General features: G+C 37.1%; 1 protein-coding gene across 1 annotated transcript; it reads right to left on the bottom strand.

Annotated features, from left to right (window-relative positions):
- Window positions 1-1,170: 1,170 nt before the first annotated feature.
- slc9a7 (solute carrier family 9 member 7) lies at window positions 1,171-21,746 on the bottom strand. Its single transcript, XM_077606951.1, has 16 exons — window positions 21,287-21,746; window positions 20,150-20,355; window positions 18,212-18,289; window positions 17,879-17,955; window positions 16,926-17,038; window positions 16,747-16,852; window positions 15,644-15,785; window positions 15,449-15,554; window positions 14,028-14,116; window positions 12,801-12,914; window positions 12,609-12,720; window positions 11,910-12,063; window positions 6,861-6,924; window positions 5,395-5,465; window positions 5,030-5,135; window positions 1,171-2,588 (listed from the first exon to the last, which is right to left on the bottom strand). Exons 1-16 carry the CDS (start codon window positions 21,561-21,563, stop codon window positions 2,373-2,375), a joined length of 2,031 nt encoding a protein of 676 aa, XP_077463077.1. The 5' UTR covers window positions 21,564-21,746; the 3' UTR covers window positions 1,171-2,372.
- Window positions 21,747-24,919: the final 3,173 nt, after the last annotated feature.

Consider the following 24,919-nt stretch of genomic DNA (forward strand, 5'->3'; position numbering starts at 1 on the left):
ACATAATAACCTAAATGTGATTATGGTAACATGTCCAATTTTTCAAACTGGGACACCCGACGGCAAACGCTTGTCTTTCAGTTCCGGACGTCCAATCCGTCAATGGCAGCTAGGTTACGTTAAAAGCTAGCCAATGAAAATTTGACTTGCGTCTTGACAGAACACAACATTTTAATGTCAAATGTTCTAAATTCCTTCATTGCTCATGAAAATTGACCTTTAATATTGAACCCCTTTGTAATGTGAATACTGATGAATTGAAAATAAAATATTATTTTATATTAGATTATCATTTTTGCGCTGTCACTGTAGTTTAATTGTTATGAATTACATCCGGATGAAGGATGTTTGGATGATCAACTTCAGAAGTTGGATTTTTGTTTATCATTTTTGGATTATTTTAACTGACCTCAATAAAGATGAAGTAAAACAAGACAAATGGTTTCTGATTGGCTGTAGTTAGCTGGGATAGGCTCCAGCACCCCCTTGCCAATTTGAAAGGCGATTTAAGAAGCGAAGTGGTAATTTTTAAAAAAAAGAAAAATATATATATTTCTTAGAGATTCAATAAAGATGAAGTAAAACAAGATTATTTTTTTGCTTCCCTCTGATTGGCTGGCACCCGTAAATTAGCTGGGATAGGCTCCGGCACCCCCTGTGCTAATTTGAAAGGCAATTTAAGAAGCGAAGTAATTTTTATAAAAGAAAAAAAAGTATTTTTACAGACCAAAATAAAGATGAAGTAAAACAAGAAAAATGTTTTTTGATTCCCTCTGATTGGCTGGCGCCCATAGTTCGCTGGGATAGGCTCCGGCACCCCCATTGCCAATTTGAAAGGCGATTTAAGAAGCGAAGTGGTAATTTTTTAAAAAGAAAAAAAATGTATTTTTAGAGACCTCAATAAAAATGAAGTAAAACAAGAAAATTGTTTTTTGCTTCCCTCTGATTGGCTGGCACCCGTAATTAGCTGGGATAGGCTCTGGCACCCCCCTTGCCAATTTGAAAGCCGATTTAAGAAGAGCGGTGGAAAAAAAAAAACGGGTACACACAGCAGCCATTGTTGAAAAATCATGCGAGCTTGCGAACAAAACCGGTCACTGTAAATCATTTGACGCCTGCGGAGACAACCGGAGGGGCAAATTGAGCGCCCTCGCGCTTGAAAGGCTGGAATCATGCTTATTGTTTTTATTTTTTTGATGAACATAAATAGGAACTCTGTTTGGGGGACATTCCATAATTTGAAGACGTCTGGGGAGGAATTTTTTATGTATGAACCTCGGCCGTTTTGATTGGCTGTAATGTGTTGGTCAAAAATGGCAGATTAAGTGTTATAAGTTGGGTGAATTTATTGGCAAGATCAATTTTAGATGATTTGTTAGAGGATGACAAGATTTGTCGTCGTCACGGTAACCGCTTTGCATCGCATTTGACATGCTAATAAATCTGTGCTAACGTTAGCTTCTTGAGAGGGTTATTAATAAATTCTGCTGTTTTGTATTAGGCCCAAATCATTTTTTAATGTTAAAAATTGTATTTTTAGAGACGTATCCATTTATATAGAAGACAGGTGACTATTTTGGGTCATGTAAATTAATAATAATATTTTTTATTATTAAGTATTAATCATGAATGCTTTTTAAAGGGCCTTATATGATTAATAATGAAGGTATAAATTATTACAATGCTAATAAAAGCGACATTCAGGAAATTAAATAGGAATAAACACTCACTGGAAGTGGAAATTTGATTTTTAAATAAAATTTTGGCTATTTTTTTTGAATGAATCGAAAAGGTATATAATTTTTGTCAAATGTGAATGAATATTTATTCATCTCACCTAGTCAAAATGGATTGGACGTCTAGAGGCGTCAATGGCAGCCGAAGAGATCAAAGTGTGCCCTGTAAGGGTTAAAAACAAAAAAAATCATAAATCATGCATATTAGTGTTCATTTTAAAAAAAAATGGTTCAGATTAAAATTATTCATAACAGTTTTTTTATTTATTTTTTGAATAATTTTCAATATATTTTTCAAATGAGCATATTCCAATTTTTACTTCAATTTTTCAATTCAAATTTCTAAAAAAAAAATGTTTTTCAAATAATTTTTCCCCCTCACTTATGCACTCTTATACATTTGTTTTTAATTTTTTTAATGTATAGACAGAGGTTAAATTTTTGATTAAACGACATTCGTGAACTAGATTAATTTTTTTTTAAAGAAAAAAATAATAATACTCAAGTTTAAACTCATTTCAAGTCATGTTTGGCCACTTTTGATCAAGAAAAAAACAACGAAGAAAAGACGAAATAAGAACACTGATGACGGAAACGAAAGTTCCTCGGGGGAGAGCTCATAAATGTTCACGCGGGTCAAATGTGATCCTGAATGGGGAAAACCAATCGCGTGCCTCGGCTGGGAATCTCTCCAGAGTCCCACTCGCATTCTAAAAGCTCCTCGGATGCGCTACCGGACTTCCCATCCGTTTTGGGCTCGGCGGACAGCCCGTTGGTGGCGATGGCCGCGTCCCCGAAAGTGAAGGACAGGTCGCTGTCCTCCGCGCTTGGGTTCCTTAGCTCCTCTGAGTTCTGAAAAGGGGAGAAATGTTTTTTTTAATACAGGAAACAAGCAAAAGACAGACATTTTGTCTCCAATCTCAGTGATTTGTCTTTTTTAGGGGGAGGAGACTTTTTGCACGGCAACGCGCTCGTAACATATCATAAACAAATTGAAATGAACTTGGATTACGATGCAGACACACTCAAAAATATGTTTAATCTAACCTTAAACTTAATTCTAATTTTGATGCCTATCTTGGCTCTATTGGCCCCGCCTCCACCCTGACTTTCAGATGCAGCCTATCGAGGGTTGTTTGCTTTTGTCTTCCCTTCAAAATATTCCCAAAATGATGCACACAAATGTCCTCACAATAGGATAACACACGACCACTTGCCAACGAGAAGTAGTAATATATACTCCTCTCGTATTAGCGAACAAGCTCCGCCATTCGCACTGACTAACGGGGAAAAAAACACTGAAAAAATAATGCAACGCCCCGCCCAGTGCTCGTAGAGACATTACACGAGGGTGATCAAAATTTGTCTTGTATCTCAAGATTTGCTCAAAATTTTACTTGCATCTCAAATTTCTCATATGTCGGAGCACTCGTATGTCGAGGTATTACTGTATTATTTAACTCACCCATTGCTGTTTGCTATTTTTGAAGAGAACAATTGTTGTGAAAAAAAAAGTTGACTTCATTTTAGGAAATCTTTTAAGGTCTTATTTGTTTTACTAAATATAAAAAGTCTTATTTAATGCGAACACTGTTTTTTTTGAAGTTTTTTTAAGTCTCCGCCAATGCTGAGCAAAACCCTGCTTCAGAAATTACACGTGAAAGTGCACGTGAACGCCACGCTGACGTTTTCATTGATAGCCGTCGATCAATAGCGCCCCGCTGCGCCCGCGGCCTGCTGGAAAACAAGCGGGGAGAGAGCCACTTTTTGGAAACATGCCGAGAGGGCCAACGTCAACAGGAATACGGCGCCCGTGTGTTTTTACCGTCAGAATTTAACACTGTTTTATAGAACGCGGAAATGTCGGCTTAGCATTTCAACAGGATTGGACGCAATTCAAAGCCGTTGCAGGACACAAAAGGCCTTTTTGTGCCCCCAATAAAAGTATAAAAAGGCTTCTTCACCACCCGTTTTCTTCTTCGTACCCGTTGGCTGACACGAGGAATTTTCCCCAGTAAAAAAGATTCAGTATTGCCCAAATAAGGCGGTGCTTCCTGAGCCTCAAAAGTGCTTTTGTTAGCACGCCGCTATTTGATATGGAAGCTTTGGCGTCAGGCTAACGGCTAAAACGCGGTTTGCTGCTATTGGGAAGTCAGGTTGGGGATGACTAAGTTTTGATAAAGTGGACTTGGATGTTAGCATGCTAATTTAGCTGCAATGCTAAAACGCTAACAGTAGCATTTGAGGAAGTCGCCATGGAAACGGGGGAAAAAATAAAAGAGAAAAGAGTGGAATGTGTAGGATTGTTTTTTAAGAATGTAATATTTTGATGAAAATTAAAGTACTTTTTGAACACAGAATGGTCATGAGTAAAATAAAAGTAGCGACAGAGCTTTAAATGTTGAAATAATGTTAAATAGGACCATAAAAAGGCTGTTTCCTACATTGCATTTTTTTAGGTCTTGCAACCACTACAATGATAAACTAGGTATTATGGTAATTCCATTAAAAAAAATGGAACCTATTGACAGTGATAAACGATGTATTACGGTAATTCCATAAAAAAATGGAACCTATTAACAGTGATAAACGAGGTATTACGGTAATTCCATTTAAAAAATGGAATCTATTAAGTGATAAACGATGTATTACGGTAATTCCATTAAAAAATGGAACCTATTAACAGTGATAAATGAGGTATTACAGTAATTCCATAAAAAAATGGAACCTATTAACAGTGATAAACGAGGTATTACGGTAATTCCATTTTTTAAAAAATGAACCTATTCACAGTGATAAATGAGGTATTACGGTAATTCCATAAAAAATGGAACCTATTAACAGTGATAAACGATGTATTACGGTAATTCCATTAAAAAATAGAACCTATTAACAGTGATAAACAAGGTAATACGGTAATTCCATTAAAAAAAGAACCATTAACAGTGATAAATGAGGTATTACGGTAACTCCATTAAAAAATGGAACCTATTAACAGTGATAAACTAAGTATTATGGTAATTCCATTAAAAATGGAACCTATTAACAGTGATAAACGAGGTATTACAGTAACTCCATTAAAAAATGGAACCTATTAACAGTGATAAACAAGGTATTGCGGTAATTCCAATAAAAAAGAAACCATTAACAGTGATAAACGAGGTATTACGGTAATTCCATTAAAAAAGGAACCCATTAACAGTGATAAACGGGGTATTACTGTAATTCCATTTAAAAATTAATGGTTGCACTGATGTGTAAGAGTGTCAACAGTGTCGTAGTTATTGACGAACCTCGTAAGCGCGGGGCGTGGTCAGACAGCTGGCGAGGGGTCCGCAGTAGCCGGGGAGCGTCGTGGCGAGTGGGGGGCCGCTGTGCGTCAGGATGGGTTTCAGGTAGCTGAGAACATCGTTAAGGTCTCACGCAAAAGATTATTAGCCGCAGACCCTGAATGCGTGGCCAGCCAATCGCAGGGCACCGGGAGATAAAGGACAACAAATGGCAGCTGGGGGTCATTTAGTGTACAATTAGGCTAGCGTGCATGTTTTGGGGATGGAGAAAAGCCACGTCAGCCCGGGGATCGAACCCACGACCCCAGAACTGTGAGGCGGAAGGGGTACCCACTCCAAATGTTATTTTTCTCAGGAACTAAGGATACTTGTGGTCGAAGGTGTACCACATTCTGAAGAGCCATGCGCTCTCCTGCTTGGTTCTGCTTTGGCCTCCAGCCTGCACGAACACCAGGAAATAAAAGACACAATTGTTTGGTTGCCAAAATATTGATGATGATGATGATGGTTGTACACAAGATTGATTGGCTGGCTGGTCCTTTCAGAATCTGGCTTCCATTTTAGACTTCTTCCTCTCTTAACTTGCAAAAGCAGAAGTAGAAGTCTTTAAATCAACGTCAACATGTGACCACATGGGCAGGGTTGCCAGATGGGGAAGGCCGTTTCCAGCAAAACCACACTGTAAAACCCACCCACTTCAATATATATACAGACGCTCCCCTACTTACGAACATTCAACTTACGAACAACGGTACATACGAACATGTCTGCAAATTGCGTTTAAGTCCAAAAATGTTCGCAAGTCCAATTTTGTATTTCGCGTCTTTTTCGGAGTAGTACTTCTTTCCGCCGCTAATACCGACGCCTGGCGCTGTGAGAGCTCAGCTCACCCAGCATCTACCTTCTTCGTTGCAATGCGGAAGTGCGTGAATGTATCTCCAGTGTGCAAAGAACCTTTTTCATTTGTATCATTAAATATCTCATGCATCCAATATTGAATATGGTTGGTAAAAAGCTAAAGGCTTCTATTGAGGGAGTTGCAAGGAAGGGGCAAGCCATTTCATTTGAAACGAGTGGCAATAATAACGAAGCTTGATGCGCGTCAGAAAGTGGTGAGCGTTGCACATTCAGTACCATTTATAAACAGAAAGATCGAGCAGCAGGACCCAAATATTGAACGTTGCACAAAGTTTGCAAATCAATTGAATGATGCCATACAGTGCTACTGCATCATTTATGATGAAAAAAAGAAGAACATGTGCAATCGTCATTAGGTGGCTTCTTTTGGCCAGTTTCTAATACATAAATCTATCTCTCTCTCTACAGTACTGTACATATTCTCTCCATTTTATTAAATGTTTTTTTTTCAGTACAAACCAATGCGTGTTACTTATACAAGCCTTAAACATACAAATGCACTTATATAAACCTTCAATATACTTATATAGGCCTTAAACATAAATTATAATACAAAATATAGCACTAAATCAACTTACAAACAAATTCAACTTATGAACAATCGCTCGGAACCAATTGCGTTCGTAAGTTGAGGAGTGTCTGTATATATATATTTTTAAAACTGCCAAAATGACAGCGTGTCTTTCAAGAATATTTAACAAAATATAAACTCATTTATAAGTAAAACTTTTTTTTTAATCATTTTAATGTGTTATTTGGTTAGGAAAAGAAGTTTTTTTTAATAATGTATTGGAAGCTAGTTATTTTACTTGGTGAAATGAAGTCAATATAGTGCTTTAGATGTCTTTTTATGTTTTATACTTTCAGAAAAACAGGATCATCATCGAATATTGATTTTTTTTTTTAAATGACTTACCCCATGCAAAACTTGGAAGGTGCCTGCAGAAGGCTGCGGGTCTTGATCAGGGTCCACCCCCACCCTGCGACACGTCAAAACAAAATCATGGCGTCATGATGTGTCATTTTAATCATTTCTGTTACAAAAAAAAAAAAAACATCCTGGTTTTAACAACCCACGCCTTATTGTGGCTAAGAGAACCAGAAAAATGCAAAGTTTGCATGCAAAAGCAAAAGGAATTTCCAACACAAAATAGTGCTTTTGGCGAAAGCGTTGCATTTATTTAGTGGAAATGAACCCACTGACATTTTGAACTGAAGCAATAATACTTTTTGACTTCAAACCAAAATGGCAGACTTCGGGTGTATTTTACGGCATGCATTTTTGAGACTTTTTTGGAGGTCTACTCACAATAAACACGCCCACCAAATTCTATAATGATAAGTGACACTAGCTTTGAGGGCCGAATTTTTTTAGTTATCTAAGCACTGACATTTTCGAGTGAACCGACAGCATTATTTCAATTAAAACCAAAATGGCAGAGTTTGAGTACATTTTACGGTATGCCTTCTTGAGACTTTTTTGTAGCTTTACGTACACTAAACATGCCTACCAAATTTGATAATGATAAGTAAAACCGGTTTTGGGGGCTGATTTTTTTTAGTTATCAAAGCACTGACATTTTCGAGTGAACCAATACTACACATATTTTTAATTAAAACCAAAATGGCGGACTTTGAGTGTATTTTAAGGCATGCCTTCTTGAGACTTTTTTGTAGGTCTACTCACAATAAACACACCCACCAAATTCTATAATGATAAGTGAAACCGGCTTTGGGGGCTGATTTTTTTTGGTTATTGAAGCACTGACATTTTCGAGTGAACCAATAATACTTTTTGACTTAAAACCAAAATGGCGGACTTTGAGTGTATTTTACGGTATGCCTTCTTGAGACTTTTTTGTAGGTCTATGCAAACTAAACAAGGCTACCAAATTTTATAATGATAAATAAAAGTGGCTTTGGGGGCAGAATTTTTTTAGTTATCTAAGCACTGACATTTGAGTGAACCAATAATATTTTTTTCAATTCAAACCAAAATGGCGGAGTTCGCGTATATTTTATGGCATGCCTTCATGAGACTTTTTTTGTAGGTCTACCCACACTAAACATGCCTACCAAATTTTATAATGATAAATGAAAGTGGCCCTGGGGGCTGAATTTTTTTAGTTATCTAAGCACTAACATTTTCGAGTGAACCAATATTTTTTTTCGATTCAAACCAAAATGGCGGACTTTGAGTGTATTTTACGACATGCCTTCTGGAGACTTTTTTGTAGGTCTACTCACAATAAACATACGTACCAAATTTTATAATAATAAGTAAAACTGGCTTTGAGGGCTGAATTTTTTTTAGTTATTCAAGCACTGACATTTTCGATTGAACCAATAATATTTTTTCAATTCAAACCAAAATGGCGGACTTTGAGTATATTTTACGCATGCCACTTTTTTGTAGGTCTACTCACAATAAACATGCCTACCAAATTTTATAACAATAACCAAAACTGGCTTCAATTTTTGATCAAGTTGAGCATTTTTGTTGGCAAACAATCATCATTTCTATCTAAAATCAAAATGGCGGCCTTTGTGTTTTAAGCCATGACCTTTTTTCCCCGAATCTACTCGTGATGAGACGTGCGTACCAAATTCCACAAAGATGAGCGGAACAGGCTTGAGGGGGGCTTCATTTTTCAAATCATGAGGGTCAACTTTCACCCGCATTAACACAAGGACTTAAAGGGTCGCACAAAGAAAAGAGAAAAGAAGGCCGTCATGAGACCAAGACAACTGCAGGGGCCCCCGAAGGGGGAAATAAGACGCATGAACACAAAGATGTAAGCACGCACACACACTGTTATGCAATAGGGCGCTTCCGCTGGTCCGCCAAAGTTGAAAGCTGAAAGCCCCCCCAAGCCACTTGAGTGTCAGCAAAGCTATCCACCATTCCTCATCATGTTCCATTTTGTCTGCAGCCCCAAAATGGCGGAAACCGTTTCCAAACCGCGACTTCCTCTTTTACGTATTTTGCACGTTTTATGTTTTTTGCATTTTCTTGTTTAGATTATATTTCTCAGATGAAGTTGCGGTGATAGATGAAAAACATCTGGTGTAGAAATTAATATGTTTTGCAGTAACGTTGGGAGGATAAAACGGTTCAGAAAATGAGATGAGATTATTATATTTTTTATTAGTTTCATTTCTACAGTTTTTTTAAAGCGTTATTTTTAATGTATTTTTTTAAATGACTTTTTTTATCCTATATTATCGTGCCATTTCCAGTCCATTTTAACTGGGTAGTTTTTGTAATCCATAAAAAAAATTAAACATTTAAATAAAAAAATTCTAAGTAAATCTGAAGATTTATTATTATTATTATGCAATTTTTTTTATTGAAGATTAGTAATTCCCCCCAAATAATAATAATAAAAATATATAATATAATTAAAAAATATATATACATGTATATATCATGTTATCATGTTAATGTGAGAAAATTCATATTTTCAGATGATAAATGCTATATTCTACAGGAAGAAAAAAAACTGAAAAAAATCTGTATTTTTTTTCCTGTAAAATATAGCATTTATCATCTGAAAATATGATTTTTCTCACATTAACCTGATTTACAGATGACAATTTTTAGCCCCAAAAAAGCTAAAAAATAATTCACTGACTTGCAAAACAGTCCTCCATTTATTTGCTTATTGATTAGTTGTCAATTAATCATCTAACCACTATAACTATTCTATTATTTATTATAATAAATAAATTGACAAATGTATATAACCACCCAAAACTAAGTGAATGAAATGAAAATAAATAAAAACACCCTGTTTACATCCCCAATGTACCCCGTCAAATTTTGCCTTCCCTCCAACATATTTAACTCATAGCCTGCCATTGACGCCACCAGACGTCCAATCCAAAAGCAGAGTTTACTTGACCTAAAACAAAAATGCCAACATTTATTTTCCACGGCGCAAACAACGACGGACCCGAGCTTATGGCGGCGTGTCCCCGTTGCCGTGGCGACGAGGGCAAGACTTTGGCAGGGTGTCGGGGCAACACAATGCTGGCGCTTTGGCGCCCGAGCCGCATTGCTCATATTAAACACAGCCTCCTTTTTAGCAGGCGCACGGCTAATCGGCTTTAGCGGCCCCGCGCGTGTGTGGAAATACTAATAATAAGCGGCTCCGAGTAAGCGTTGGTCATCTAACTCAGCAATTTGCTAAATGTACGAAACATCCCCTCTAGTGGCGCCAGCCATTTTCAAACGCTTTCTCACTTTAAACGGAACGGCATGAGATTCATTACGATTCATAATCGCAGTTTATACAATAAGAAATTCACAAGTGATGTATTTTCTGGACTATAAGCCGCACTTTTTTAAATAGTGACTTATATAAGTCTTTTTTTTCCACTCTGAATGCCAAAATTTGTCTTTTTTTAGGCTATAGTTATCTGAAAATTTGTTTTTTGTTACATTAACAGGTGCCTATTTTGTCTTTTCTATATTTTACCATTATTTTAACATGTAATATTGTTTTTTTTGCTTTCTGATCAGTTAAAAAACTGAAATGCGACTTATATTCAGGTGTAAATTACATTTTTTTGTCCACTAACTGGCAACAGCTTGTTATGTTCTTTTTTTTGGCTATAGTTATCTGAAAATGTGTTTTTATGTTAGATTAACAGGTGCCTATTTTGTCCATTGTTCTATATTTTACCATTATTTTAACATGTAATATTGTTTTTTTTGCTTTCTGATCAGTTAAAAAACTGAAATGCGACTTATATTCAGGTGTAAATTACATTTTTTGTCCACTCTAACTAGCAACAGCTTATGTTCTTTTTTTTAGGCTATAGTTTTCTGAAAATTTGTTTTTATGTTGCATTAACAGGTGCCTATTTTGTCCGTTGTTCTACATTTTACCATTATTTTAACATGTCATAAAAGACAGTCTGGAGTTATTCAGAGAATACTGTGTGTTTTTTAAAGTGCTACTTTGTGTAAACAAACAAACAAAAATGGAGAAGCACGGAGTTAGTTTAAGAGGGGAACAGCATGAAGTAAGTGGAGGGATTACTAATTATGCAAGAATTCCAAGGGAAGCGGTTGACGAGGCACACAGATGGAAATAAGTGGCCCACTCTGGCCCCATCTTCTGGGTGACCAATCAGAGAAGAGCTAAGTTTCAAGTAGCGTCTTTTGACTCAAGGGAAATCTATTGTTTCCAAGAGAATAGGCCACTACTAAAAAAAACAAGTTCATTTAAAAGGCAGATGTTTTTTTGAAGAATGTTATTTTTTGGGGGTGCCGGAATCTTTTCTTTGTGAGAAATATGCATTTTGGGTAAAAAAAAACAGGACAGAATAAATCTCATCTCATTTTCTGAACCGCTTTAGGGTCGCAGGGGGTGCTGGAGCCTACTCCGGACCAGAGACGGGTGAATAATCTTCAATGAATATTTTATCTTGAATTATTAATTTTCAATTATTTTTTTGCATAATTTGAAAAAAAATATCTTTAGATTTACTTAGAATTGCCTTATTCTTACTTAGAATTGTTTTTATTTCAATGTTTTTAATTTTTTATGGTTTACAAAAACTCCACAGGTAAAATGGACTGCAAATGGCACTAAAATATGATAATATAGGATCAAAAAGCAAAGTTAAAAAATGTCATATTAAAAAATGGCATCAAAAATAACACTTTAAAAAAGTTTAGAAATGAAACTAATAAAAAATATTAGAATAATCTCTCCTCTCATTTTCTGAACTGCTTTATCCTCCCTATGGTTGCGGGGGGTGCCGGAGCCTATCCCAGCTGACTTCGGGCCAGAGGCATCTGGTCCCCGTAGTTGGCTGGGATAGGCCCCGGCACCCCCCGCAACCCTTGCGAGGATAAGCATTTTGGAAAATGAACATTCTCAGTCTGACTTTTTGTGGTATTTACAGAGACATTTATCCTTGAAAGCGGATTGGCTAATGGGAATGACATCACCTGATGTGCAGCCAAGACAGCATGGGCGTGGTCCCGCCCCCAAAGACCCACACGGTGAAGAAGACGATGAGCAGCGTGGTGGTGAAGATCATCTGGCGGGCGTAGCTGGCCGTGTCACGGATGGCCAAAGCGAACGCCATGGCGCCGCGCAGTCCTGGACGACAAGTTCACACATGCTTAAAACCGTTTTCAATGGAAGCGGAACATTTTAAAAACATCCAAAATGAATCATTTCAAGTGTGTCTCAATGTTGGTGTGTTAAAAATCTGCCTTTTATGACTTCATTTGTCATAGTGTACCATGTTGACAAAGTGAGGGCATAGAAATACCTTTAATTTGAGATGTTTGCCTCATACTGGTTCAAATTGAAACCAGACCAACTTTTAATTATTTCTTATTAAGATGTAATCAAATGCTTATTCTTAAAAACTAATTCCAGATCTGCAAAGCCCTTAACAAGACCTATAATTTGAGGTGTGAGTCCATATGATTTGTACCAAGTCTGTTAGTAGCTACTAAATCTAACCCTGTCATGTAATGTACATTTTTGTCTTAAAACATTATAATACAAGTGCGTTGTGACGCAATATTGTCGCTACTAAAAAGTCCTCGTCAAGGCCTTTCATTTGAGATGCGACATGATGTGTTTTTTTGCAAATGATGATTGGACGTGTTTTTTACGCGCGTCATTCGGCATACCGGCAAACATCATCATGTGCTGGAAGTTTCCTTTGATTTTGTGCCTGCGGCCCAGGTTGAGAAGGAAGGACAGCGGGTAGATGTTGAAGGCGCGTCCCAAAAAGATGGCAATCTGGCAGTCGAATGGTTAAGACATCACCAAAAACTCAAAAGCATATTTTTTTCTTCTTCGCTTTAGCTGGTAAAAGATACAAAAGCACCCGCAATGAAGATGGGGCTGAAGATGTGGTTCTGGAAGGTAAACAGGGCCAAGCCCATGTAGGAGAAGATGAAGTTCTCAGCCAGGAAGTGAAGCACCTCGAAGAGCTGCGGAAACAAATAACAAAATGGCTACCGTTAGTGTAAAGTTAGATTAAATTTATTTTTGAGTGTGTCTGCATCGTAATCCAAGTTCATTTAAATTTGTTTAGGTGTCAAAGTGACGGCCCGGGGGCCAAATCTGGCCCGCCGCATCATTTTGTGCGGCCCGAGAAAGTAAATCATGGGTGCCGACTTTCTGTTTTAGGATGAAATTAAAATGAAGATTATAGATGTATATTATATTTCCTGATTTCCCCCTTTTAAATCAATAATTTCAATTTTTAATCCATTTTTTTCCTTTGTGTTTTTAGTTAAAAAAAAACATTTTGTAAAATCTAAAAATATATAAAAATATTTTCTGTTTTCCACTTTAATATGGAACATAATGATTAAAAGAGAAAAGCTCAAATAAACACTTTTTTAAATCTATTAAAAAAAACGAATATTCAGGGCTTTTGATCCAGTTCTTTCAATCCAGTTATATAAAAAAATATCTAAATATTATATCTAAAATGGTCTGGCCCACATTAAATTGAGTTGACGTTAATGCGGCCCGCGAACCAACCCGAGTCTGACACCCTTGGTTTATGTTGTTACGAGCGTGTTGCCGTGCAAAAAAGTATTTTAGTGCTATTAAACCACTAGTTATTTGTTACTTTGTTAATAGATGGCGAATTAGAACAAATAAAAATGTTTTTCCAATCCAATATCCTGTTTTTGGTGTTTTTTCAGAGGGTTGGAACGAATTAATTTGTTTTGAGTTCATTTCTATGGGAAACGTTGCTTTGAGTTACGAGTAAATCGACATACGAGCTCAGTCCTGGAACGAATTAAGCTCATATCTCAAGGTACCACTGTACCCCTCTCTCCGTAAACTCATAATACCACGTCGTGTTATTCGCAACATGTCATCTGTAGACCGCGACCTAACAGGTTGAACAGCAGCCGTATCGGGAGGGATGTCCCGTTAGACGATTGGTGCGATTAAGGTCACAGCAGGCAAAGCGTTGAGCCATCTGGCACGTGGATACTGCCCGCTGATTGGCGTGTATGTGGGGACAATGTACACTGGAACCACCCAAAAATAAAAAAATAAATGCAACGGGAGTTGGTACTTACCTGCTTGGTTCGTTTGGTGGACTCCAAAGAAAGGTTGTTGTAAGTATAGTGAGCCTGTGTGATGCCGCAGAAAAGGACCGAGACCACACCTGTGGGGGACAATGGGGTTTAATGCCGCCATGCGTGGGGGAAAATTCCTTTGTAATCTTGTTCAAAAGTGATTTGCATCAATGTCCTTTTGAGTCATTACATAACAAGATGAGAGGGAAATTATAAATAATTACCTTCGTCGGGGCTTTTGATTTGAGGTATGACTCAATGTAGTTTGGGGGAAATTGATTTAAGACAATTTTATGACCATCACATTTGAGTGAGCGTTGGATGTTTATTTTTTATTTTTTTACCTTAATTTAGGATATTATTTTCGGCCAATAGCAGTGTTATATAGTCATTATATAAAAAGATTGGGGCTCATGGACAAAATAAAAGATTTAGGAAGCCTTTGATTTGAGGTTTTACGCCACGTGGTTTTGGGCAAATTGCTTTATGACCCCATTACTAGTCAAAATTGAGTGGGATGCACATTTTTTGTTTTTTAAGGGGATAACGACAAAATAACTATAGATTAGAGGCCCTCTTTGAGACCTTTAATTTGAAGTATGATTCCATGTGGTTTGGCGACTTGATTTATGACCATATTTGTGCCAAACCTGATTTATGACCCTATTTTGTCAAATTTGATTTATGACCCTATTTTTTGTCAGGTTTGATTTGTGCCCCTATTTTGTCAAATTTGATTTATGACCTTATTTTTGACGAATTTGATTTATGACCCTATTTTTGTCAAATTTGATTGATGACCCTATTTTTGTCAAATTTGATTTATGACCCTATTTTTGTCAAAATTGATTTATGACCCTATTTTTGTCAAAATTGATTTATGACCCTATTTTTGTCAAAATTGATTTATGACCCTATTTTTGTCAAATTTGATTTATGACCCTATTTTTGTCAAATTTGATTTATGGATAAATGTTTTTCTTTGTTTGTTTCAAAACAACATTCGGCCTACTGAAAGAAAAAAAACAATTGTAAAACTAAGCCTTCGTTGATATCCTTTATTTGAGTGTGTCCCACAGATTGGTTTAGGACAAAATTATTGATGCTCGGGTCATAAATCAGTCTGCTTCTCCATTTTTTGTAGTTATCCCTTGAAGACCATCATCCTAAACCCATTTAAAATATCTCAAATCTTCACCATCACACTCATTTCCAGGTCTGACTAGCAAATAAATCCATAGCCTTATTACTAAACGAATCCAGTCTATGTTTTTTGCCAATTAAATGAGGACGTGAAGGAATTTTAACAAATCGATCGCAAATCCATAAACGTCTCACCGAGACCGTTAATTTGAAATATGACATGATATAGTTGGGGACAAAAGAAAATGTTTGGGTTTTATTTGTCTCCGAGAGCTCACCAGTGAAACCGCAAGCCTCGGCCAGCAGGAAGGTGCTCCAGGACATGAGGAAGAACAGAGCGGTCTCCAGCAGCGGGAAACAATGCAGCTTGGTGAATTTCGTCACGTAGCAAAAAGAAAAACAGTTAAGGAGGAGTATGTATCGTATATATTGGGAACAACGGGAAAATGCCAGCTGGCTTCTAGCAAGGATATGAGAGCGGTGACCACTCCAGTGACGGCACCCATCATGAAGGAACCGCTGAAAATTCCCAGGAAAACGCCCACGGATTTGAAGAAGGCCGCGGCGTCGAACATGTGCGTGTTAGCACCTCTCGGCTGGTACGCCAGGATGGAGCTGATGGTCGTGTTGGAGAATAAAAAGGACAATGTTTGATTTCGTTGGTGGCTGTTTTTGTCCCCCATTGGATGCCATTAATGGCGATAGATGTCTAATTCATTTAATCTCGGAAATTGTGAATGCTAAGGCTAATGCTAACTGCCATTGATGGCGATAGATGTCCAATTCATTTAAACATGGGGACTGTGAATGCTAAGGCTAATGCTAACTGCCATTGATGGCAGAAGACGTCCAATCCATTTTGACTGGGAGGGGCTAATGGGCATTCATTTGCCCTTGCCAATGAAAATGGATTGGGCATATTCCACTGTCAATTGCATTAAAAGATTAGCATTCATAACCCCCCCCAATACTGTAAAAAACAAATACTACATCAGAATGTTATACAGGGCTGTAAATAGTACATTTAATTTTTAATCTCATTAATTTTATTTTTACCGATATTGTATCACTATATAGATTTATTTGCAATTGTATAAAAATTAACAAGTTAACAAAATAGAGTTATAATTCATAGAATTTAGGTTTTTAATGAAAATATTTTAATTAATAAAAAAAAAAAATAGGTGATCATGTCCACATGTCATAAAAAGTGTCATTTTATTTTTTTAACGGTATAAGATGCATGAGTATTTTTATTTTATTTGTTGTTTTGCCATTAGCACAAGCATAAAAGATGTGACTCCGTTTTGCCAGTAGAGGGTAGCAAAGTACTCCATATCTGGGAAAATTTGAAATGGTTAAAAAAAATATAAAGTATTTCTATTCTATCTTTACTGCATACATTTGATTTTTTATTAGACTTACATTAGTGGATTTTTTTTTTACATTTTTCAGTTTTTTCTCAATTTTTTAGCTTTAATGGACTTTATAATTCTATCATAAGGAGTTGGTATTTGTTTCGGTGTGAAAGTAAGACAATATTAGAAAAATAAAAGGGCAAGAAAAGCCAACTTACGACGACAGCACGATAGCCACGGCGTCGTTCATGACGCTCTCCCCGAAGAGCAGCGCGTACAGGTCGCCATCGGCGTGTAACTCGTTGAAGATAGCCAACACAGTCACTAGAAACATTCCAGAAAAAAATGCATGAGTCATTTTTTGGATTCAAGTCAAACCGGAGACGGAATGCCGTACCTGGATCGGTGGCGGAGATGATAGCGCCGAAGAAAAGACAGTCGGTGTAGTAGAACTTGTCACTCAACTGTCCGAGCACTTGCATCAGTTTCACCACGCCGTACATCAGATTTCTGTAATGGATTTATTTATTTTTTATTAAATTAAAAGTGCAGTGTTCCCTCGCCATTTTGCGGTTCGACTTTCGCGGCCTTGGTGCATCACGCATTTTTCTTTTAATGAGTAATTACAGTAAAAAAAACTGTGTAAGGGATGCGGCAACAGTTTTTTTTAAACACAATTCATTTTTAGTGCGAAAAAAATTACTTAAATTCATTTTTTAATAAAAGTACTCACATCTGCTTCCCCCAAGGTTTATTAGGAGTGTTTCATTTAATCAATATTTTCTTATCTAGCTATGTATTCTCCAAAAACCTGTTTTCAACAATAAATCTAAATTCGAATGTTTAAAAATTATATAACAATATGTATTTAAAATTAATAGATATAATCAAATATAATAAGATTGCATTTAGAAAGATGATAGACAATTATAACTATGATAATATATATTGATTTATATACAGTAAATATAGTGGGATGTATGTGTGTTAATACATTTTTTTTACATTTTGCTTGTGCGGGTTATCAAGTGTGCTCTATAGCACAGAATTTACGGTAAATTATTTTTGAGATAGTTATCAATTTAATTATCGATGAAATGGGCATTAAATGAATGCAATTTGTCCTAAAAACCATTGCTAATTTTGCTTGTGCGGGTTATCAAGTGCGCTCTATAGCACAGAATTTACGGTAAATTATTTTTTAGATACAGTTATCAATTACATGGACATTAAATTAATGCAATTTGGTCTTAAAAAAACATTGGAAATGAAGATAAAAAAATATTTTTAGAAAATACGTAGTTTTTTTTTTTTTTTATTTCACTTCATGCACGGTGGCCCCAAACTCACCCAATCACAAAACATGAGATGGCGGTGCCAAGGAATGCGTAGGTAAGTATAGAGCCCAAATTCCTGAAGAAGTGTTTCTGCAGGAAAAAGCAGAAGAAGAAAAACACTTAGTCAAGCAAAAAAATATTCTATTTATACATGCCGGATATCTGTTCTAGATGCACGCCCAAAATGTCAGCAAATCTGCGTCTGTGTGTGCTTAGCGGGAACAAAAAACACACACACAACAAAGCAAACGGACAAGTTTTCGATCAAACATGGGCGCTTCTTTAACCTTCTTCGCCGCTTATGTAACGGGTTTAAAAAAGGGTGAGAGTTGCAAGTTCATCTCACCTTTTTAAGACTGTAGCCTGCATGGAAGATGATTGGAGGCAGCAAAATGTTGAAAAAGACTTCTGGGTCAAAGGTAACCTGCCAAAAAGGGAGATAGAGCGCCATCAGTTGGTTCGGTTTTATGGTTATTAGATAATAATATTGGGAACTACTGAAAACATTTAATTGTAGATATATGAAGCTCCTTTAGGACCTTTGATTTGAGTGTCAACTTGATGTTTTGGTCCAAACTGATTTATGACCACCTCGTTACTCGTCAAATTTGAGTGGGCAATACAAGCTTTTAATATGATGAATTAAACTAGAATTAAATAAATCCACCTTCCTCAAAATTCACCAATAACAAGGTCATAAATCAGAATCTTGACTTATATGAGATATGGTTTGGGGCAACCTGATTTATGACCTTCTTATTGGAGAATTTTGAGGAAGGTGGATTTTTTTATTACTAAATAATATTGGACATACTGATAAAATAATTGTAGATGTTGGAAGCCCTTGTTAAGACCTTTGGTTTGAGATACGACTTCATCTGTTTTAGTCCAAACTGATTTATGACCACCTTGTTACTAGTCAAATTTGAGGGGGAATACAAGTTTTTAATATGGTGAATTAAACAAGAATGAAATACTCGTCAAGATGATTTGAGATATGAGATATGGTTTGGGGCAACCTGATTTATGACCTTGTTATTGGTGAATTTTGAGGAAGGTGATTTTTTTTGTACTAAATAATATTGGGACATACTGACAAAATTATTGTAGATCTTGGAAGTCCTTGTTTGAGATATGACTTCATCTGTTTTGGTCCAAACTGATTTATGACCACCTTGTTACTAGTCAAATTTGAGTGGGGAATACAAGTTTTTAATATGGTGAATTAAAGAAGAATGAAATAATCGTCAAGATGATTTGAGATATGAGATATGATTTGGGACAACCTGATTTAAGACCTTGTTATTGGTGAATTTTGAGGAAGGTGGATTTTTTTTATTACAAAATAAAATTGGGACAAGCTGACAAAATAATTGTAGATGTTGGAAGCCCTTGTTAAGACCTTTGGTTTGAGATACGACTTCATCTGTTTTGGTCCAAACTGATTTATGACCACCTTGTTACTAGTCACATTTGAGTGGGGAATACAAGTTTTTAATATGGTGAATTAAAGAAGAATGAAAACCTCGTCAAGATCTTTGATATGAGATATGGTTTGGGGCAACCTGATTTATGACTTTGTTATTGGTGAATTTTGAGGAAGGTGGATTTTTTTTATTACAAAATAAAATTGGGACAAGTTGACAAAATAATTGTAGATTTTGGAAGCCCTTGGTAAGACCTTTGATTTGAGATACGACTCCTTCTTTTTGGTCCAAACTGATTTATGACCACCTTGTTACGAGTCAAATTTGAGTGTGAAATACAAGTTTTTATTATTTCTAATATTTTCATTTATACAAGAGTGACATACTCGTCAAGATCTTTGATTTGAGGTATTGGATTGGATTGGATAACTTTATTCATCCAGTATTCGGGAAATTCTGTTGTCACAGTAGCAAGGGTGACGTGGTTTGCGGCAACCTGTTTTATTACCTCGTTATCAGTGATTTTTTAGTAAGGTGGATTATTTGTGTTAATATTTCAAAATGATATTGGGATATACTGACAAAATACATGTAGATTTTAGAAGCCCTTTTAAGATCATTGATTTGAGATACTACTCCCTCTGTTTTAGTGCAAACTGATTTATGACCTTGTTATCGATGTGTTGTGTTTTTTTTTTGTTATTAAAAAATAATATGGGCGGGCAGATAACAAAATGTTTTCTTCTCCAGGAAGGCCTCGATTTAAGGTACGCCTCCATGTGGTTTGGAGAAAACCGATTTAAACCCACACATTTAAATGATACTGACATTTTGTTATTTTGTTGTAGTGAGGTCACCTTCCGCAACATGTCGTTCTGCTCCACGTTGTGAATGTCGTGCGAGTCGATCTGGCCTTTGAGCGTGTACTCGAAGAACTTGCCGCTGACGTTGAGCAGCAGGCTGCCGCTGGCGGGCCCTTTGGTCAGCGTACAGCTGGGCGGGCTCCGGTTGCGGTAGCTGGTGGCGGGGATGCCGTAACGTAGGATGACGCCCACCAGCAGACCTAGAATGAGAGGAAGGGTGACGGGTCAATGTTAATGAAAATAAATTGAACGTCTACCGCCGTCGATGGCAGCCGAATTTACATTTACAACATTTAAAAAGCTTGTTTTGTGAATTTATCAAATTAAATTATATATATTTCTCCAATAGTAACAGTCAAAATGGACAGGACATTTATCTCTGTAAAAGGTAGTAAATAAGTTAAAGGAGGCTTTAAAGATATTTTTTTGTAACTACTGCAACCCAAAATTGATTAAAAGTCAATCACTTTCAATGGCGGCCAAAAAGTTTCCAATTAGTTTTTGCTTTTAATAACTACAAATGACTACTTTGTTTAAAAAAACAAATACTATTGTTTTACCACAGTACATACTCTGTGAATACTGTAGCCTAGCATTAACTGAGTTGATAAGAAATGCAATTAATAGTAGTCGCAGTACTAGTCGCAGTACTAGTCGCAGTACTAGTCGCAGTACTAGTCGCAGTACTAGTCGCAGTACTAGTCGCAGTACTAGTCGCAGTACTAGTCGCAGTACTAGTCGCAGTACTAGTCGCAGTACTAGTCGCAGTACTAGTCGCAGTACTAGTCGCAGTACTAGTCGCAGTACTAGTCGCAGTACTAGTCGCAGTACTAGTCGCAGTACTACTACTACTTTCACCAGGCAATTAAAGGATGCAAGTGGCTTTAAATTGGAAAAGGCCTTATGTGACATAAAATCTAGCTAAATTAAGCTAAATCATCCCGTTAGCCATTAGCCCATGTTGCCAACCGGAAGTTGTGAATAGTGACGTCATGCACAAAACGATGAAAACACGTCCAATGTCATCATGAGTGGTTCAAAGGTAAGGACCCCATTAGGACACAAAAAGTACGAGTATTCGACACAAGTCATTCGAACATTTGCACTTAACACAAATGAGCTTCTCCTCACCGTAAATCATGGCCAGGCCGGTTTCGTGCAGGAAACGTACACGCCGGTGCTTGAAGAGCCATATGGTGAGGATAGTGAGAGTGAGAAGCAGGATGAAGGTCAGGAGATTAACGCTGTCCTGTCGGTGACTCTCCTCGGCTTCCTTCTCCGTCACGAGGTCGTCCGACGCGGCGGCCACGGCGGCGGCGGTGTCCTCCTGCCCGGACACGGACGCCGCCATCATCAATAGCGTCGTCATCACCTCCAACGTCGTTGTCGTCGTGCGCACTGCGTCCATGGCGCTGGGAAGGGAGAATGCTACACGCTCGGGCCGTCTTTTACGCCATGTCACTGCGGGAAAGTGAGAACTGATAGCCCGCTTTTCTCGCAGGCGCACGCCGGTCAGCAACGTCGGCGACTTAAAGGGACAGTTTCGCGCCACTGCGTGTATGTCTGCGTGCTAGGGAAGGGAAAGGGGGAGGAGTCAAGTTTGCCAGGACTGTATAAGGACGGCCCCCAAATCAAATCACCACCCCCGGCCGAGCAACTGAGTCATGGCTATTTTTTATTTCTTTTTTATTTTATTTTTTTGGGATGATTATGCAAGCCGCTTCTTCAAAACAGGAAAGCCTCGTGGTGGACTTTGACTCCTGTTAAAGAAAGAAAGTAGAGCAGGGGTGGCGAACACACTTCCGACCAAAATGAATGCGGCTATTTGTTTCTTATCATATTTCTCATCATATGTGTCAAAGTGGCGGCCCGGGGGCCAAATCTGGCCCGCTGCATCATTTTGTGTGGCCCGGGAAAGTAAATCATGAGTGCTGACTTTCTGTTTTAGGATCAAATTAAAATGAAGAGTATAGATGTATATTAAATTTCCTGATTTTCCCCCTTTTAAATCAATAATTGTAATTTTTTAATCATCTTTTTCTGTTTTTTAGTTCAAAAATCATTTTATAAAATCTAAAAATATATTTAAAAAAAAGGTAAAATAAACATTGTTTTAGTTCTATAAAAAACTGAATATTCAGGGATTTTTATTCAGTTCTTTTAATCCATTTATTTAAAAAAATCTCAATATTATATCTAAAATTATAATCTATTTCACAAAAAGTATGTTTATTTTGTACAAGATTTTTTATGTATGTTTTTGTAAAACTGATCTTGTTTTAGCCATTTTGGTTCTAAAGCTTTTAATCCAGTTCTTTTAATCCATTTAAATATAAAAATATATAAATATTATAAATGTATCTAAAATGGTCCGGCCCACGTGAAATCAAGTTGACGTTAAAGCGGCCCGCGAACCAACCCCTGTCTGACACCCTTGGTATATACCGTGGCCCTTTGCCTCGTTTCATGTTCCTAATATTTTTATTCTCTCTTAAAAGACACTCAATTTCATCAGCGTCCATTAAAAACAAAGAATTATATTCAAAAAATAATTTGGCAAATTGAATTTTTTATGGTGCTTCAGACGTACAGAGTGACTCTTTGACTCTCATAGTTTTACATTTTGGCTCTTGGCAGAACTAATGTGAACATAGGTTTGTTAACAAGACCCCCCGACTTAACGAAGAGGTGCTAGTACAGTTTTTCCACAAGGGCCCCTACCGACACCCAGTCGCTAAAGGATGGGGGGTTACAAGTGACTTTTCACTTGCGGGCTAGCCCCTCATAATGTAAACAGATGCTCAGCAGAGAATAATTCATTCGTTTTCTGAACCGCTTATCCTCACAAAGGTCGCGGGGGCGCTCAAGCCTGTCCAACACCCCGAATTAAATTAGTTTAATTAGCTATTCAGTACACCTCAGGCCTAATACACCTTTTTGGGTTCTATAATGTACTGCAGCATTGGATTCAAGCAGTGGCGGGCCGTCAGGGCCTTCAAGGCCTTCTCTGGTGGCTTAAAAAATATCTGAATCATATATTATATTTTGTCCATCAATACTTATTAAAATAATTCCAAATTGTTTGTTAGCTTCCTTTCCCCCTGGTTGCACTGCTTCCAGATGTGTGTTTTCATATTGAAGCATTTAACCAATCAGATTTCAGCCATTATTTGTTGCCAGGGTCAGAAATCTGCCTCAAGGCCTTCACAATCAGTTCTGCAGGCTCTGCTGCATTAAACAAGCGTCGATAAGACTGTTGCTTTAACCAATCAGATTTCGAGTTGGCAACACCACAATGCCTTCTCACAGGCGTAGGGATACGTCATCGCTTTCACCAACTATGATTGGCTAGTGATTAGCCAGAGCTACCAAACTGTATTTTGAGCGAGCTGCACAAGCAAATATATTGTGGTGTTGATTTAAAGCGATTTTCAAGACGGACTATGCCAGAAATACGACAGGACAGGCTCGACTTTCAGGATTAGCTTTGATGGCGATAGAAAAGAAGGAAGAAAGAAAGGAGGATGGATATTGTGTATAGTTCAAAAGGATTGTTGGTGAGTAAAATATGGCTATATTCCTAAATAATATTTTAATTGTGGGCCCGGTTCTGATATCTGAAAAGCTCCAGTGTTTGTATTTAATCACTAAATGCTGCTAGGAAGTGGATTTTACCCCATTTTTATGCATTGATTTATTGATTATTTTTTACGTGTCGCAGCTGTAGCTGCAGTCGAGGTTTTATAGCCATAAAATAGTTTTTGAGGGTTGGATTGATTCGTTGAAGGCGCTACGAGAAAATGCACGGACCGCCACTGGATTCAAGTCTAGCATGAAACCATTACATTACATTTTGCAACATTGTTAAAAAAACACATAATTCAAATGGAATGCAATGCCAGGTTATCGTGACTATTTGTTTTTTATAGACCTTGCAACATCACCACTGCGAGATTTACAGGAAGCCACACAGGCTTGCATTCTTCGCATACAATCTGAGCTAACCACAACACCACCAATGGAAAATACCTAGTCTCTTCGCCTTTAAGGTTTATTTGGATTCTATTTTTGTCACTATAAAGGTGTACCCAACCTTGATTTGAGGAATTGATTGCATATAATTACCATTTTTTCCTCGTGAGATATGTTAGCTAAGAGAGAAAATACTTCCCACGTACAACTATTTACCTTTATTAACCAAATGTGGAAATTAAATAGCATCCAGTGGGTTGAAGTCATGCGGTTAGCACTAAATCTGGATTAATTTGACCATGTATGTATCTGAATTGCAAACTAATCTATTTGGCGGATTGTTTTTGGATGATTTTGCATTTTTGGGATGCAGTATTTCCCTAATATTTAGTATTGACATTACATTCATAATTTGATGACCCCAAAAATTAATATAAAATCTGGGTTATGCATTTTATGAGTGCAACAGCTGCTTTTAATTGTAAAGGAAACACCCAGTAAAGTATGACCCAAAGGTGCATTCGTAGTGAATAGTAAATGTGTACTCTAATGCATTTAAGCTTGCTTAACAGTTATGTGGATTTGATATGAATATGTAAATAATATCTAAATAAATATTTAACATATTATTCAAACGTTTAAACGAAAAAACACTCTTTAAACTATGTGCTTTTAAATGAAAATTCATTCGTGTTCTCTTTTTTGAATCTATCGCAAGCTGCGCACGCCCTCGCCATCAAATTGAGAACTGTGATTGGCTACGGCATCATCCTCCTCTACGCTGATTGGTTG

The sequence above is a fragment of the Stigmatopora argus genome, chromosome 8, assembly GCF_051989625.1.
Source record: "Stigmatopora argus isolate UIUO_Sarg chromosome 8, RoL_Sarg_1.0, whole genome shotgun sequence".
Lineage (NCBI taxonomy): Eukaryota > Metazoa > Chordata > Actinopteri > Syngnathiformes > Syngnathidae > Stigmatopora > Stigmatopora argus.

Excerpts from the sequence above, each read along its gene's own strand:
- slc9a7 (XM_077606951.1), bottom strand. The coding sequence starts at position 21,563 with ATGGACGCAGTGCGCACGACGACAACGACGTTGGAGGTGATGACGACG. Across the intron at positions 17,039-17,878 it reads ATCTCATGTTTTGTGATTGG|AAATCTGATGTACGGCGTGG; the intron begins GTGAGTTTGGGG and ends AATCCATTACAG. Across the intron at positions 14,117-15,448 it reads CGAGGCTTGCGGTTTCACTG|GTGTGGTCTCGGTCCTTTTC; the intron begins GTGAGCTCTCGG and ends TGTCCCCCACAG.